General features: G+C 40.0%; 1 protein-coding gene across 9 annotated transcripts in view; it reads left to right on the forward strand.

Moving 5' to 3' along the window:
* CCNY (cyclin Y) overlaps positions 1-16,859 on the forward strand; it is a 335,063-nt gene that overhangs the window by 248,549 nt on the left and 69,655 nt on the right. For all 9 annotated transcript variants that reach the window (XM_077896652.1, XM_077896657.1, XM_077896651.1 and 6 more), the window contains one exon: positions 14,351-14,385. In XM_077896652.1, the coding sequence (XP_077752778.1) occupies positions 14,351-14,385 (35 nt within the window). The remainder of the gene's footprint in view (positions 1-14,350; positions 14,386-16,859) is intronic.

A 16,859-nucleotide genomic window follows, 5' to 3' on the forward strand; every position in this document is an offset into this window, starting at 1 on the left:
GGCAGATGTTAAACATTTACTAGCCCGCCATTACAGCCAAGTGATTGAAGGTATATTACTTTTTCCCTCATAAATGTCCCTTGAACCTGACAATCTCTTCCATTCCCATTGTGCCCCTTCATTGAGGCTCCCTGTTTTCTCAGTTGGAGGCTGCAGCACATGTGGCTCACCTGTGGCCTTACCTTTCCAGTCTGATGGCTCTACATCGCCAGGTGAAAACACTTCCTGTAGTTCAGATGTGATTATGTCACTTGTTTGATTAAACTTATTTAATGGCTTCCTTGTTGCCTTAGAGTTAAATTTCAGATGCCTTAGTATGATCATAGACAACTTCATAATCCTTCCTCTGCCTTACTTCTCATTTCACTGTCTTCCATTGCGTCTCCATGCTTCAGCCCTGTGGAATCCCTTGCATTTCTCCACTGGTGTGCCACGTGGCCTCCTGTGCTTTGCATTTACCTGGATTTCCTTTCAGTCTTCTACAGCTCATTTCTTCAATCTCCAAGCCTCCTCCCTGAAGGTGCCTGCTGCCTCTCAGGCTGGGGGTTACGTGGGCCTTTAGTGAGCTCCCCCTGTAATATGTGAAATCTTTCTTCCTAGTCTGAACCATATTGTGGTATTTAAAACTATTTTCTTGTCTGTGTTGCCAGCTAGCTCCTAGAGGGAAAGTGATAATAGATCTCAGTATGCCCTGTGCCTTGCTCTGCCTGGTACAGAGAATATGTTCAACTTTGGTGATTGAAAGAAGGAAAAAAAATGACAAAGCCACCAGACATTTTTGATTTGTGATCATTCTTTACTTGTACAAACTTACATTTTCATTACAAGACCCGAAAACTTCTAAGAGTATTAGAGCAATAAAAAATTATGGGCTCCACGTACACCAATTTATTTTTTATTGGAAGAAATGTTATAACCTGAGATTTTAGAACACACAGCACCTTTTAGATTCCTTACTTTTGAGTCTGGTGATCTCCCCTCTCTTCTTCAGATTGATGTACTCCTTTATTAGTTTGTACTAGGTTTGTGGGTAGGAGGCTTTTGTCAGGGTGATGGCAGTTATGTTAGGGTAGCTCCTGCCAGGGATCACAGCCAGGTGTTCTTTTACCTTTGCAGCTCTCTGCTCTGCAGACCCACCATCCTCTTTCCTTCTCCAGTACTCGATGGTCTGATGAACGTGCTCTATCTGCCATGCTCCCCAACAGCCAACTGTTCATTATTCTGCTCTAGGTGGTACTTGTATTAAGTCATTTGGAGTTAAATTAGAATCTATTAAGTTCCTTTTCCCTCTGATATCAAAGAGATTTAGGCTGGCCTTGGATCCTTTCTTTGTTGAGAAGGAGACTGGAAACTTTACCATAACAGAATGATAATGGAGTGCTTGCCTAATTAGATCTCCGCCAGCTGGCTGAAGTTAGGGATATTCTGTTCAAGCCAGACTGACTGCTCTCTCAGTTTCTTCTTCACACAAATGGTATGTCATTGCAGAATTTCTTTGTGTGAGAGCCACTCAACAAAGAAGGGACCATGAGTTCCTTTAGGGAGTGGGTGGGGTCCTGAGGAGGTGCCAGGTGAGAGAGAGATTAGTTAGCTTGGCCTCCCTTGGCTTTTCATGCTATCATTTTGGCTTGTGGGGAAGAATTATAGTTCTTAGTGGTTTTTCCTTTTCTAAACTATTTTAATTCATTGTTTTCTTTCTTTCTTTCTTTCTTTCTTTCTTTCTTTCTTTCTATCTTTCTTTCTTTCTTTCTTTTCTTTTCTTTTCTTTTCTTTTTCTTCTTTCTTTCTTTCTTTCTTTCTTTCTTTCTTTCTTTCTTTCTTTCTTTCTTTCTTTCTTTCGATTTTATTTATTTATTCATGAGAGACACAGAGAGAGGAGAGAGGGAGAGAGAGGCAGAGACACAGGCAGAGGGAGAAGCAGGCTCCATGCAGGGAGCTTGACATGGGACTCGATCCCAAATCTCGAGGATCAGGCCCTGGGCTGAAGGTGGTGCTAAACCGCTGAGCCACCTGGGTTGCCCTAATTCATTGTTTTCAAAGACGCGAAAACCTATTCTTGAGTATTAGAAGAAAGCAGTCAAACCACATCTTTTTAAATTTTAACTAGTATGGTTGTCTTAAAGAAGAATTTGGACAAAAATAAGAACTTTTGTGTATGTGTTTGTGTGTATGTGTAATCTTTGAGTTTAAGAGTTCTTGAAATAATTAAAGGAATAAAAACCACTGTCTCTTGAGTGACCTAAAGCCAAAGTAGAAGTGTTAAAATTCAGAAATAAAGCTATGAGCCATGGTTTTCTTTGCACATTCTTTCAGAAATAATGAAATTGAAAAAAATGTTTTGTGGCCTTCCTTTGTTCAGGGTCATGTTTTTGTTCCTGGGCAATGTTGAACTTCTCTATCACAAGGGGACCAACCTTTTTGTGCTCCTTTTATCTGGCATTTAGAAGCAGCTGACCCCTGTGCCTTTCCAGGAATCAGTTCCATCTGAGTGTTCCCATGACCTTTCTGTCATCCTCCTTCCTACATATCCCCAGTTCTCTTTGTCATCCTCATATGCGCTATGCTCTGCTGTGCCCTTTTCTCCACCTCCCTGTCTGTCACTCTGCGTTTCTCCTACAGCTTACCAAGTTCCATAGGGAATATTTTTGCTGTTAGATATTGAAGAATCCATAGGACCTCAAAGCTCTTACACCAATGAGTTTTTTTCTTTGCTTACATACTATGGAAAATAATTTTGAAAAACTATGAACTCCTTCGAATATTTTTATGTTGACTATAAAAATTTTTCATCCTACCAAAGGATTTAATTTTGATGTATTTTAAAGATGGACTTTTTAAAATAAAAACTATCCCTCTTTAAAAAATATGTTTCAAATAAAATCGCAGTACCTTAGTGATTTGGTAATCCACCATAAATCATTTAAAAATGTATGAACAAAAGAAATATATGAACAACTCATTTTTAACAGTTAAAAGTTTCATATGATTTCTTTTTTGTCTTGAAGTTGTATTTCCATGTCATTTTATCCATCGAATTTTATCCTAATATATTTCTTAGTCATTTATCACACTGTCATACTGCCATTTTATGAAAGTATGGATCTAAGTTTAATTTTTATTTCTCACAATTATAAATCTCTAAATACTAAAAGTAAGTTCTGGATTGATGTATCATTGTTATTTTCCTTAGCTCTTAGTTGATCAAAACAACACAAACGTATTAAGATTGTAATGAATAATTATTAAACAGAAAAGTGAAATAATTTTTAGAAAAAAATGTTTGATGAGATGTATCTGTGGATGAATATTACATATTATTGGAGTGAAGTGCTAGTCATCATCAAAGTGTTTTTATAGATGTAAGTGCTGAGGAACTTTGCTCATATAGATATACACATGGGAATAGAAGGAGATTTGTTGTAGTAATATCACTAAATTCTATTTCATCTGATTCATATGTCAAAAAATCTCCAAGGGATTTATTATCATCCAAAATAATTCCTTAACACTCAGCTACAATTCAGTCTTGTTCTCCTTTAGCTTTGTTGACAGAAAGGAATTGGAATCTATTGATTTGCAAAAGAGTTTCTCACCCAGTTAGAGGAGCTTCTCACTTCTGCAGTTTCTGGGAAGTACACCAGAAAGACTTTACCTAACATGTAAATGACTTTTAAATATATCTGCTGTTAAAGAACAACATTTCCATTTGGGGGCACTGGATTTAACCTGATACACTCCAGGAGCGTTGAGAAAATAAATTTATGATTCATTTCAGAACATCTTGCCTGATTCCTTTGACCCCATTGCAGTCTGTATATCCCTCATGAAAAGGAGTGGTCTTCACTTTATTGTTATGATTTATTCATGTCTTTCTCACATTTACATCTCTGTGCCATGTACAGTGAGTAGCTCATAGAAGGGACTCTAATATATGTTGAGTGAAAGATTTCCCACCTGTCCCTTTCCTCTGAACTAATGTTTTTAGCTTCTCTTTGGATTAAAATATATTTTTGTCAAAATGTTATATGTCTTTCATATGACCTCATTGGCAAAGCTATGCATCATTGTCAAACCAGTCAGTCTAATCAGACTTATTCTCTGTCAGAAATGGTCTGATTCCATTTCTTTTCAGTTCATGTCCCATGTCAGTGTACATGCCTCTGATCTTCACTTGATTTGATCATGATAAATGGCCAGACAGGTAGGATGAAGTGTGTGCCTTGCTAGCAGTCTGCTACACCTTCATGCTCATCCCTGTGCTCTCCCCTGGGTCTCTCCCTCAGAGCCTGCATCTTTGGCATAGTCTAAGCACTGAAGAGGCATGGTGCTGATTAGAAACTGTCATCCCTGTGTGATATCTGTAGATTGAGAGCCAGAAGTCTTCACTGTCCCTTAGAAATGTCGCAGGACAGGGCAGATTCCATGCTGTGCTGCAGGTAACAGAACCTGGATTAAAGGCAGCAGCCTCAGCCCTGACGTCTGTTTAGTCCCCTGGCAGAGGTCTTCCATATCAGGTTGGTGTACATCCAGGGGTGGGTTGCCATGCCTTTTTCTGAGAAGTGGGAGAAAGGTAACTGTGAGAAGGAAGTAGGGACGGAGCCCCTGCCTCACACATCAGCTGTGTTCAAGAGTTCTTTAAACACCTAGTTTTAAGACCGCTGTCCAAGTCCAGCCCTGAATTGTCCTTTGACAAGAGCATTTTGGGGAAAGAATGATGAAAACTAGGATTGTGTTATCTGATTTTTTCCTTCTGGTCTGGGGAGGTACATGTGCGAGAAATACCAGAAGTCTAGAGCAGTGAAAGGTCGATCCATATGTAGGAGGCTGTGATTATCTTTAGCCTGTGGCCAGCCACTTCTTGAGGGGTGTTTGGTCTTTGGACTCCAGTTTGGCAGCGAGGGCTCTGGGACTGACCTTAGGCTCTTGAGTACCATTAGTTAGCTTTATAGTGATGTGACCTCCTAGGTTGTAATTTCCAGTAAATTGGCAATGATCCTAACAGTCACGTTAGTAGATTGTTGTCATGAGGCAATAGGAAGATGTGTTGAACTTACAGTAAGCATTCAGCATGTCTCTGCTCTTGTACCTGTGAAGCACTGACACTTGGGACTCCCTAGAGCCATTCTATCCCAGGACCTCAAGCAGGGAGAAGCCATCCCTTTTCCTGGCACTGTAATTATGTGATCCAGATGTGTGTTTCCCACTGCCTGAGAGACATTCCATGTGGTGGTTCCACAAATCCCCCAGGATTCTCATGTCTAAATTGGAAGTCATCTTTTTCCTCTCCTGCCTGCTTTTCTTCCTGTTTTTTTTTTTTTGTTTGTTTGTTTGTTTTGTTTTTTTTTTAAAGAATAAACCCACTGTCAGTCTGGGTCCCCAGCCAGCAGCCCAAGAGTCCTGTGATCAATGTCTTATATTCCATCTATCCCCTGTATACTTGGTATTTCTTCCTCCAGTGTCATGACTCACCACTCATATTCCTGCACTTGGCCTGTGACCATTAGCCCTTTCCTGCTTTCAACTCCTTTCTCACCTTTCCTCCACTTTGCTGCCAGAAGGAGCATTCTGAAACACAGGTCCACTAGGGCTCCTCTTGCTCAAACCATCCTCCTCCATCAGTTTCTGCTCATCCACAAGGGATAGTGATACCTCGGTGTGGCATGCAGCCATTCCTTTGAGCCCTTTCTGCCTTTCCTGCCGAGCCCCCTCTGCTTCCTGCTGTGTGCTCCCACACTTCTGAGCTGCTCCCAGTGCTGAAGGCCAGTCCCTGTGGCCTGTCACACTGTAGCTGATGCACCATCCTGGTCCTCAGCACCCTTCCCTCTAGCACATGCCGGTCTAAAGTCTGCCTCTTAGATGGTGCTTCCCCAGATTTCCCACATTCCACCATTCTGACAGACATTTCCCAACTGTAACATCTCTGAAATCAGAACAGGCAATGGCTTCTCAAAACTTAATTGACAGCATTTTTTTCCTTCCTTAGTGGCAAATAAAATAAAGGTGTACCGTAAAATTAGTGGCATTAAATTCAGTGCAGTTTGTGTATTCCTCTCTTGTGGAGCTGATTTTTTAATGATTTGTATATAAAGAGATTGTATATAAAGAGGTTGTTATATCCACTAAATTCCATGTTGCTTTAAGAGAGGGACTTTGTTTTCCTCATTTTGCATTCTCTGTAACAAGCACAGAGGCTAGCACATCTTAGAAACTTAAAATGGATTGAATGAATAAAGTAATGAAAGAGTGAAGGCAGGGGGTCACTGCTGGGCAGATGTGCTAGGGCATTGGGACAGTCGCCCTGACAGAATGGCTCTCTAGTGTATATGGCAGCATCACTTTCTTTTACCTTTCCTAACTTCATTAAAAAGGGGCAGGCCTGTTATTTGAGGACCGGGGAATGTGGGTTTTCAGGCCCAGGCAGCATATTAGGACTTCCCAGGTCTGAACTTGACACGACCATCCCACCCTCAGGACAGCTTTCCTGTCTCTATAGTCATCTGTTGTGCTGCACAAGGTGGTGCGATGCCAGCATGCTAAGCCCTGTCAGTTACGTGGACAACGGAAGTCTTTTTGGGCTTTGTGGCCCACTTTTCTTGGAAGCATTGCCTTGCTCCATTGTCTGATCTCTTGTGCCTTCCAGTCTGGAGAAAGTTGCTTGCACAGGACACACGCCACTGAAACCAAATTACACCCCAGGATATCAGTTTTTCTTTAGCATGCCTTGCACTTTTTCGTCTCTCCTGGCCTCTGCTTTCCCCAGCTTCAGTAGTCAGAAAATGGCTCAGTGAGCAGAGACCTGGAGCCGAGGCAAGGGGTGGTCATTCATCCCAGGGGGATAGAGCTTTATACCCTCTCTACCACAGCTATGTCCTGCTGCTTGCCAGTGCCCTCAGGTTTGTTAGTTGGTAGTGATAAACTCTTACTTTCTATAACCTCTTTTGACTCTCCTTTTTAAACTGTGAGGTCCTCCAGTCTCCCTTCATTTAGTACAGGCTAATCCTTTCTGTACTTTTCAGAGCTTCTCATGTTTACAGCCTACCTTACATGATTGATGTTTGTGGTCAGCTCCTCTGCGACATCTGGAAGGCAAATGAATTACCTTGATAAGTCTGAGTCATTCACCACATAAGAACAACTAATATCTTGGAAAGATTTCCTAAGACAGTCTTGTAGTAAAGCACAGCCTTCTGGAATCAACCTGCTGGAGCCATAAGCTTACATCCATTACTGTTTGTATGATCCTGTACACCTGATCCCTATGGTTTTCCTGAACCACAGTAAAATAGAGTTAGTGTCTCTTCATGACATTGTCAGGAAGACCAACTACACAGTCTGTCAGAGCTCTGAGCACAGAATCCAAGACCGCATAGGCTCTCAGTAAGTGCAGTCCTTATTCTGAAGTATAGGTATGCATTTGCTCACTTGGATTGAGTTTCTTCCCTGACCTTGGTCTCTGCAATCTTAGGATGTCTTAGGACTGCAGCAGTTCACACTGAACCTAGGTCTGACCAGGAGAAGTGATGACTACCAGTGGAAGAAGAAAGGGTGGTCTCTGGGTTCTGCTGTGCCCAAACCATCTTTTTCTGTCCATGTTTCTGATATAAATAGATCAACCGTTACATTTAAGAGTTGCTTCCAGACACCTTGGAAGCAAATCAGGAAGAAGTCAGATCTGAAATTGTTGTAACCAACATTTGATAGCAGCTCTTTAGAAAAGTAGAGAGTACCTTGAATCTCATCTTAAAAAATCAAGTGATACCCTTGGCACCATGTGCCAGAATAGATTTCTAGTAGGTCAAGTAGGTGTAGGTTAACTGTAATGAATATAATTATAAATATCTAGAAAGAGTATGAGTAAGTATGAATCTCAGAATGGGAAAGGGGGGCATGTAAGCTTTAAGCTTATATAAACTTGTGGGAGAAATTGCCAAAAAATGAAAACTTGTGTCAAAATACATCCTAAAAATTAAATCATCAAATGGGAAAGATATTGCAATACGTATGGCAAAGGGTTAATCCCCATATTTATTAAAGAATTGTTATACAGCCAATGACAGTGCTAACATACCAACAGAAAAATGGAGAGCATTTCTCTTTGTGTGCTTGCCTATGTGCACATGTATATATTTGCACATGTTTATATGTAAATATATTGAAATGCAAAAATGCACATAATACATCTGGGTAAGTACATATAGAGAAAAGACTCATTTTGAGAGGATACACACTAACATACTAAGTTATCTATGGGTTGTTGGATTATATGTTTTTTCTTGATGTTTCTCTGTATTTTCCTAACCTAAATTCTATTTGTATCTTTTTCTTTGTACTGCTCAGTGTTTTCTGATTTTTTTTTAATAATCATGCATTTCTTTAATATCAGCAGAATTCTAAAAGAATCCACCTTATTAAGGTTTCTGTGCTTCTGAGTAAATCCTTTGACCCTACATATTCTCCAAGGTAAACAGAAAACATCCAAAGTTAGTTGGCAGTTTTTTAGATGTACGCTTGATCTTTGAATGGTTTTCTCCATATGCCTATACATGCTTCTGACACCTGTTCTGTCCTCTGGAATCTTCTGCTTTCAAAACTGCTCTGCCCTAGACATCTTTGCAGTTTTTCTTATCTTTTCATTTTTGTTGCTTTGCTTATTTAGATTTCACTTTGAAGGTACAGAATTGTCCCCTTCCTCTCTGCCCAAGTTTAGAACTAAATACAGGTTCCGGACAATTCCGAGAGGGCTGGAGTTCTCCGCAGAAGCGGGCCTGTGGTGCCGAGAGTAACTTTATTGTGTAGCGATCTCATCAGGACACCCAGTACAGGGCCCATAGGTGTGGAGTGGATGTGTTCCACGCTGTACAAATCTGTGTCCCAGTCACTGGTGTCCAAAACTTTCATCCCTGTAAAGCTATGAGTTTAGAAAGGCTGTCACCTCAGGATATCTTTGCATTTCCCTTCGAGCTGTGTTCCCTAATGCGACTCAATGGCTGTATTTTGAATTAAGTGAGTGATTGAATTCACTGAATTATTATTATTTTTTTTAATTCACTGAATTATTGAAAACTTTGGAGATTGTGTAATAATCTCAAACTTATAAGAAAAATTAATATGAACTTATGATTGTTTAAAGCCTGATCTGTGCTCACCCACAGGAAAAAAAAGAAAGGAAAAGGAAACCTTTTCTTTTGAACCAGATTTTAGTGGTCCCAACTGGCTCTGCTATCCCAGCAATCACCTTTACATCTCAAAACAAAGTTCTGTAATTCTTTAGATTGTAGTCAAGGCCTCCCACCTGCCAGTCCTTCACAGCCAGTGTAATTAACAAGCTAGGTAGTTTTTCTTTGTGGAACAGTTTAGCTTTGTTCATACTGGATCCTAATGATCTGTTGTCAGATTTCATGCAGGTTTCAGGCAGCAGGGACACTGCCCTGTGGAGGAAGGGTCATGCAGAGGAAGGAGTCTGGGAAAGCCAGCAAGCCATCCTCTACCTTCCCCCTGCTAGTCACTCTCTGTCTGTGCCTGCACAGGCTGCTTGCTTCATATTTTCAAAGGAAGGATGTTGGATTATCTATTTTAGGACTTATTTAGTTCTCACATTTTGTGTCAAATAGTAGCTGACATTTGCCATTGGAAGATCTGTTTTAGAGGTGGGACAGTGGAAACCATAATTTTTTAAATGTTTGTCTGTAAAAGAGGTTAGCTGAAATTGCATTTAGATTGTTAATCAGTCCTCTATAATTAGGCACTAGGTTTTTTGAAAGAAAGTTGTTTTTAGAAAGTTGTACTTTTAAAAGTAAAGAAATTTTGCTTCTGTGACATTGTGACAAGGGAATGTCCATGTAGCAACCTAAGTGAAGTTCTGGTTATCGCAGATGGCAATCACTGCCATTTTCTCATTTTATCTGGAGAACACGTAATGCCAACAGTAGTATTTTTGTTAATGTTAGATGGCTTATTTTTAAAGCATCAAATATATTTTCTATTTAAGTCATTATGGATTTATTTTAATAGTTAATTAAAAATTTCGTTAACAAACCATCGTGGATGGGATCAAAGGGAAAGAGCTATTCCTTTTCCAGGAAAGTGAGATGTATGATCCACATCAATTTGTTGCCTGTTTTCCCAGGAAAGCAAAATATGACTATTAGTCCCTCAGTTATATAGGAACTCTAAAAACTCTGGAGAATTTTGGTTGAATGTGTTATTAGTAAGCAAAAATATTCAGGTTTTAAAATGATTAAAGCTAATGTCAGAAATGAATTGGCATATTGCTACTACCATTACATAAAATAAAATGACTAAAAGCTGTTTGAATTTCAGAACTGATTACTGGTCTCAGTAGTTTCAAATTTATTTTAAAGACAGATTTAAATTTAAGCAGTATAATTCATCGTTTTTGGTGGTACAAGTGTAAGAATTTCCACTTATTGTTTTTTCTCCTGTGGTAGTGTCTTGATCGTATTCCTACTAGCTTAGGGGAAAAGGAATAATTAATTGTAAGGGCGCCAGGGTACCTGAGAAACCTTACAGGTCATGGGAAATAAGGACTAAAAGCCATCTAAAGGACTAAAAGCACCTACCATCTCCTTATCACCCTCCTGCCCTCCATTCGTTTCTGCATGGCAGGTATGTTGGAGATCCTCAGAGTGATCCTCTCTACTCCCTGCCCAGTTCTGGTGATTCAGTAGGGGTCATAGCCCTCAAAAAATACTCACATTCATGGCTTTGGCTAATTACAAAGAACATATGCAAAGCAAAATCAGTATAAGGAAAAGGTACATGGGCGAAGTCCAGAAAATACTATAGGCTTCCAAGAGTACTCTCCAGGTAGAGTCACACAGGATGTGCTAGGTTTCCCCAGTGACAACCTGTAACATGTGCCAGCCAGGAAAGCTCCTTAGAGACCCAGTGCCCAGGATTTTTATTGAGGACTGGTTAAGTAGGCAGCCTCTGCCCAGTATGTACAAAAATTCTAGACTCCCAGGAGGAAAGCAGGTATTTAGCATAAACCGTATTGTTTGCACAATGTAAGCACAATGAGCCACTTTTTATCAGCTAGGGAATGGTAGGAAACCCTTCCTAAATCCATATTCTCAGACACCAGCTTAGGGTCTCCCTTGCAAACAGGCCATTTCAGGAATGCACAGTCAAACCTTCTGTGTTAATTCTTTTAACATCTCCAGATTCCTAGGAGAGAGAATTAGCTCAGTTAGGAATGGATATATACCTAGATCCAGGCAGTTATGGTCAGGCCACCTGATACAAGCATGGATATTGGCAACTATTTTTATTTGAGAAGGGACTGGCGGTTGGTTTTGGGATTCAGGAGACACTCCACAAGGAAGTCAGTTACAGGGATATATGAACAGAAAAGCCTTTCAGATACTATGCAGACTTGATTTTGGAAAGGCCCTCTTAGGAGTGGATTACAGAATAATACAGAATACAAAATAATCCCATGAACCCAGATTTCAGATCAGATTCAGCAGGTCCAGTTGCTCTGAGTGAAATAGGGTAAGGCATAGGTATTCATTTGTTTAAAAACAGTGAGTGCCTAAGATATTCTATAATAGATTTGGGTACTTTATCCTTAGGTATTTTATAATGGTCTTAGTGAATTTTGTTTTTCACTCTTCTAATTGGAACCAGTTGGGCTTCATGATTCTTCCCTGAGACTTATTTTTGTAGATGTACAAGAATAGTATATACTTTTATACAGTATTCCTATTTGTTTGGGGTGGTTTTTTGTTTTTTGTTATATAAACTTTATTGTTAAAACTTTCCACCCATACTATTGAAGATTCTTTTTTTTTTTTTTTTCTATTGAAGATTCTGATTCTGATTTTTAGCCCTCTCTCCTTTTTCTGAATAATGCTTAATTTTTTCAACAGTCCCCATATATAAGAAGCTCTACTAAATAATATTAGCCAACAACAACAACAACAAAAGAAGCTCTAATATTCCTTGAGGCATGGATATCTTTTATCTTTTGGAGGCTAGGTGATACAGGGCATTAAAGTGCCCTTGGAGGCAGTTGCCATAATTGGGAGATATACACCCTCTGCACAAACCTATTTCTGGGAGACCGTAGGAAGAACTAAATGTCACCTATGAAATTTGCTAGAAACTTTGTCAAGTCTACTACCTGTGCAGAAAGTGTTTCCAGATCCCTTCAGCCAATGGAAAAACCACCATAGAAATGTCATCAGACCCCTATGTGGTAGAACAACCTTGAATAGATACATAATTTAGTATCAAATTGATTTAAGCAAAACATGCACATGTACACACACTGCAGAGAATACACCCAGGCATACAAAGTAATATGCCAGTTACAAACACAGTGCTTCCTACCAGAGCCTCATTTTTCTACTGTTGTGGTTCATGTGTGAATGATGCTTATTTGGAATTAGGTCAAAAAAAATCATGCAGCCTCCACACTGTGAATAGCAGACATGATCTGCTGCTGTTGTATATGCTCTTGAGTTCCCGGGGTGCTGGTTTGGCCACTGGCATGGCCATGGTGCCTCACATTCTGTGTGCAGTGCATGCCAGTGGCCTGCATATGAATCCATCTGATGGCCACGTGTAAGTACCTTCTCTCAGCATGATCCTCAAGTTGGTTTTTGCTTTGTATCTCAAGCATCTTTGAGATAGGAAGAGGGACAGCCTTCATGCCACAGATGACAAGACTTCTAAGGAAAAGCAAAATGTTTCCTTGTGAATTGAAGAACAGAATGTAAACATAGGAAAGCATTTCCCAAGCCCCCTCCGGCAGATCAGCTGCAGGGCTTTTGAAAACTAGTGATTCCGTGTGGGACCCAGGAAATTTAACAAAATCCCCTACCCCTGGACAAGCAGAGCAGGACTGACTCTATTTTGAGCTGCACCCGGCTTGTGCTGACCTGCTTATTACTTAGGGCACTGCCCCGCCCTAGTCAAGCCTAGGACATGCCCTAATCGGAAATCCGGCTCAGTGATACTGCCCCGCCCTAGTCAAAGACCAGGGCAGGGATCCCCGGGTGGCTCAGCGGTTTGGCGCTTGCCTTGGCCCAGGGCACGATCTTGGAGTCCCGGGATCGAGTCCCGCGTTGGGCTCCCGGTATGGAGCCTGCTTCTCCCTCTGCCTCTCTTTCTCTCTCTCTGTGTCTATCATAAATTAAATAAATAAATAAATAAATAAATAAATAAATAAATAAATAAATAAATAAAAATAAAACATACATACATACATACATACATACATACATACCAGGGCACACCCTAACTGGAAATCCGGCTCAGTGGACCAGCATGACTGCAACTTTCTGCGTTAAATAAACCCTCGTGTGTTTGCATCGGTGTCGGCTCCTTGGTTTCCCGGATTCGTGATCTTGGGCACAACATTCTGCACTTGGGTCATGGACTGACTACCAAGAAAAAAAAATTTCCTCCTCAGGTGAACTGGATTTGTATGCAGTTTGTATGAGGTAGCATTATGGATTCCCAGGAACCAAAGATGTCATCCCCTTGAAGGAAACCTGGTCTTCATCTCTTCTGTAGTGCCCTACTCAATAAATATGCCGGGTGACTAATATGTACCCTCAAAAGTAAGTCTTTAGGAAAAAAGAGGCAAAACTCAGTGCTCCTAGGTTATTTTAATAATCCTCTGGTTTCACTGTCACCCTTCTACATCTTTGGGGCTAAGGACTTGGGAAACGCTAAGGTCTGATGTAGGGAAGGCTGAGCCATGATGCACAGACAGTAGTAGGAGAAATGCTCTTTTAGACAGGGCAGTATTTTTTATTGTGGATTTTACCAGCCTTACCGAAGGAGAGGATACTGCCTGGTTTTATTCATTAGCACCCAGCACTCAGCGCAGTTGGTTTCCATGATAAATAACACTTCTGATGTACATTATCTTTCCTGTGTCTTAATGCTGTTGCATGTATTATTATTATTATTATTATTATTATTATTATTATTATATATTTCACCCAAATTGTGTGGATCTTTATAGGTTTGGTTGAGTTAGAAATAAATAGTCTTATTACTGGTTAATCATCCTAAATTAATGGAAGCATCAAGTTTTATGAAATTACTAATTAATTTAGTTATTGGAAAGCTATTACTACGTAGCTAATCGTAGCTGCAGTTGCCATACTTTAACTGGGTATATATTTTGCTCTGTTAGCCAAGTTCAGATCTGCATTTGTGCAGGTCACATAGTCTTACATATGGTAATTGAGCACCTGGGTATGTTGGTTGGTGGAAGGATGGGACTGTGACACAAGAGGCCTAGTCCTCAGCAGTCTGCAAGGGGTTAGCATGCAGGCATGTAACATTTCTGTCGCATCTTTTGTTTTCACAGTGAGAGAAAAACGCAAGAGTCTCTTCATTAACCATGTAAGTGAAGTTGTCTCCTTGTGTTCTTCATAATGACTATACTGTGTAAAGAGCTTAAATAACCATGTCTGGAGTAGGTGCAAAGGGTTCATGTATTTTGTCAGTACGTGGAAGAATGTGAAGAATGTTGTGATGTACATATGCTCAGTTTGGTTTGTAATTGGGCAAGTATGGCTTGGTATTTCCACTGTCCAAAGTGTTTTTCCAGAAGCCCCAAACTGCTGTTGTTCACGGGAAGGTATGTATGAACAATACCATAGCACACACTACACAGGTCCAAATGAAAGTCACTTCTGTTAAATTTCTAATTCTTTCCTTCTTCTACTACCCCCCACCCCGCCACCGCCATTACCATTTTTCTCCCTGTAATTCACTTCTGTTTGAATAAACACATAATTGTTTCCATGAGGCTATTGTCTCCACATATTCTTTCCTCTCCTTAATAGGTATTTAGAGGTCCAGCAGAGTCCCTTTGTTCTTAGAGTTCCTGCAGAAAGAATAAACTGGATAATACTTTAGTTTTAAAAGGATTTAAAAAGTTCAGCTCTAGTCTTTTGGCCAGTTCTGAGCAATATCTCCATCCCCTGCTGGCTAGGCATGAAGTGTCTCTTTGAGGTACTTTGTTCTTCCTGGAGGGGCAGATGCCACTGGCTGGCTCCAGTCTCTGCTCTGTCTGCCCTCCCACTAACACCTCTCCACCCTGGAACACCCCAACCTCTACCCCTCAGGAATGTGGAGACCTGCCACTTTCCTCTCCTTCTAAATATATGCCTCTTTATGTAGGAAAGAAAACTGTCTCCATGAGGTATGGAATGATGAAGTAGGTGAATTACCAAAAGAAGCATGCTATAAATTCTCATATTGAAAAGAATAATGATGTATTTGACCTTACAAGGACTTTCTCAGAATTTCTAAACTGTTTGCATATAAGTTTTTGTGGATTTTGAAGTACTTGGCACTAAAGCTGTGTTAAAGAGACTTCTAGCTATAATACTGCCTTCCCTGCCCGTTGGAGATCTGGACAAAATGCAGTTGAAAAATTCATAAGCCAGGCCCAAGCTCTCAAAGGGGCTCCATGGTTCACCCTTGGGAGATTGATAATTCCTTCTTAGGCAAGTCAGTATAGATATACCTGTACAGTGTCGGAAGGGTCAGAGAGAGGGTCTGTAATTTTTATTGGATTCTTAAAGCATTTGCGACCTCTTCCCTGGCCTTCTCAAATTTTGAAGCATCAATGTGTAAAGTCTCTGTGAAATTAAAATTTATGTCACAAGAAAAACATAAGCATTATTTAAAAAAAAAAACAGTATATACCTAGACATAGAAGTTTGAGTGATTTGAACTAATTTTATAAATCCTTATCTTTCATTTCTTTGCCTGCTTGATGCTCTGGGGTAGGTGCTTTCTGACTTATTAGCAAATCTGACAAGGAACTTGCAAAGAAGAGATGAGCTGAAACTGCAGACAAGCTGCCTTTCTTGGTCATTGCAGCTCTATTATAAAGGTGTTTTGAAGAAAGAGGAGGGTAGGAGTTAGCCCATGCCACCCTTTTCGGATTGTGGCTAATGAGACAGAGATGTGCTGTCATAGTGCTGACCTGCAGATCTGTTTGGATATTTCTCCAACTTAACCTCACACTTTGTGTTGATACAGTCCTGGGTACACATTGGGTAAATATCTCTTGTACCCAGAATATGGATTAGAATGGTAGGCTATGTATTGTAAGCCAGCTCAGCCCTCAGCCTTCAGACCTCTGTAAAACATCTCATCTCCTGATACAAAGAGTGAAATTACACAGCTGTTGACATCTGCTCTAATGTACTTCCTATATAAATCTCTGTGCTGTCTTACATAACAGATGACTGTGTAACAGTATTACCCTCTAGTTTGTGAATAGACCTAGTTGTAAAGTAGCATATTGGTTTTGCATGTGCTGAGAAAAGCCATTGGAATGCACCATTCCAACCGACTGGAATATAATTGGAGTGAAGTTACTGCAGATTCAAATTAGGCCAATAAACCATCTGTGTTCAGGTTCTTAGACACCTGGGTGTTATAAGTTAGAACACTAGACAAAGGATGAATTGTCATCATCAGTAGTCTGTTGATTACCATGTTTGTGTCTGGGTCTGTTCTAATTGGTTTAACCTATTTAGTAACCATGCTAGGTAGGTACTATTTATCAGTTCTCACTTGGACAGAGGTTGTTAAGCTTTTTTATCTAAAGTTAGAGATGATATTTATAATTAAATTTTTATAGGATAGTTTCTAGAACTCATTTCTGAATACTGGCCCTAAAAAAATTTGTAATCTAATTTGTTGTTGAACTGTGGAATGATGGTTATTCTTTGCCCTTGCTTATAAAACCTCTTTTTTAGTGGCTTTATTTTGAGGGGTGCTGTTTCTTTAATTTCTCCATCATGTTCTGAAAAACCTAATCAGTACATGTTGCTAAGAAAATCTACAAGAGGCTA

Source organism: Canis aureus, chromosome 5 (assembly GCF_053574225.1).
Source record: "Canis aureus isolate CA01 chromosome 5, VMU_Caureus_v.1.0, whole genome shotgun sequence".
Lineage (NCBI taxonomy): Eukaryota > Metazoa > Chordata > Mammalia > Carnivora > Canidae > Canis > Canis aureus.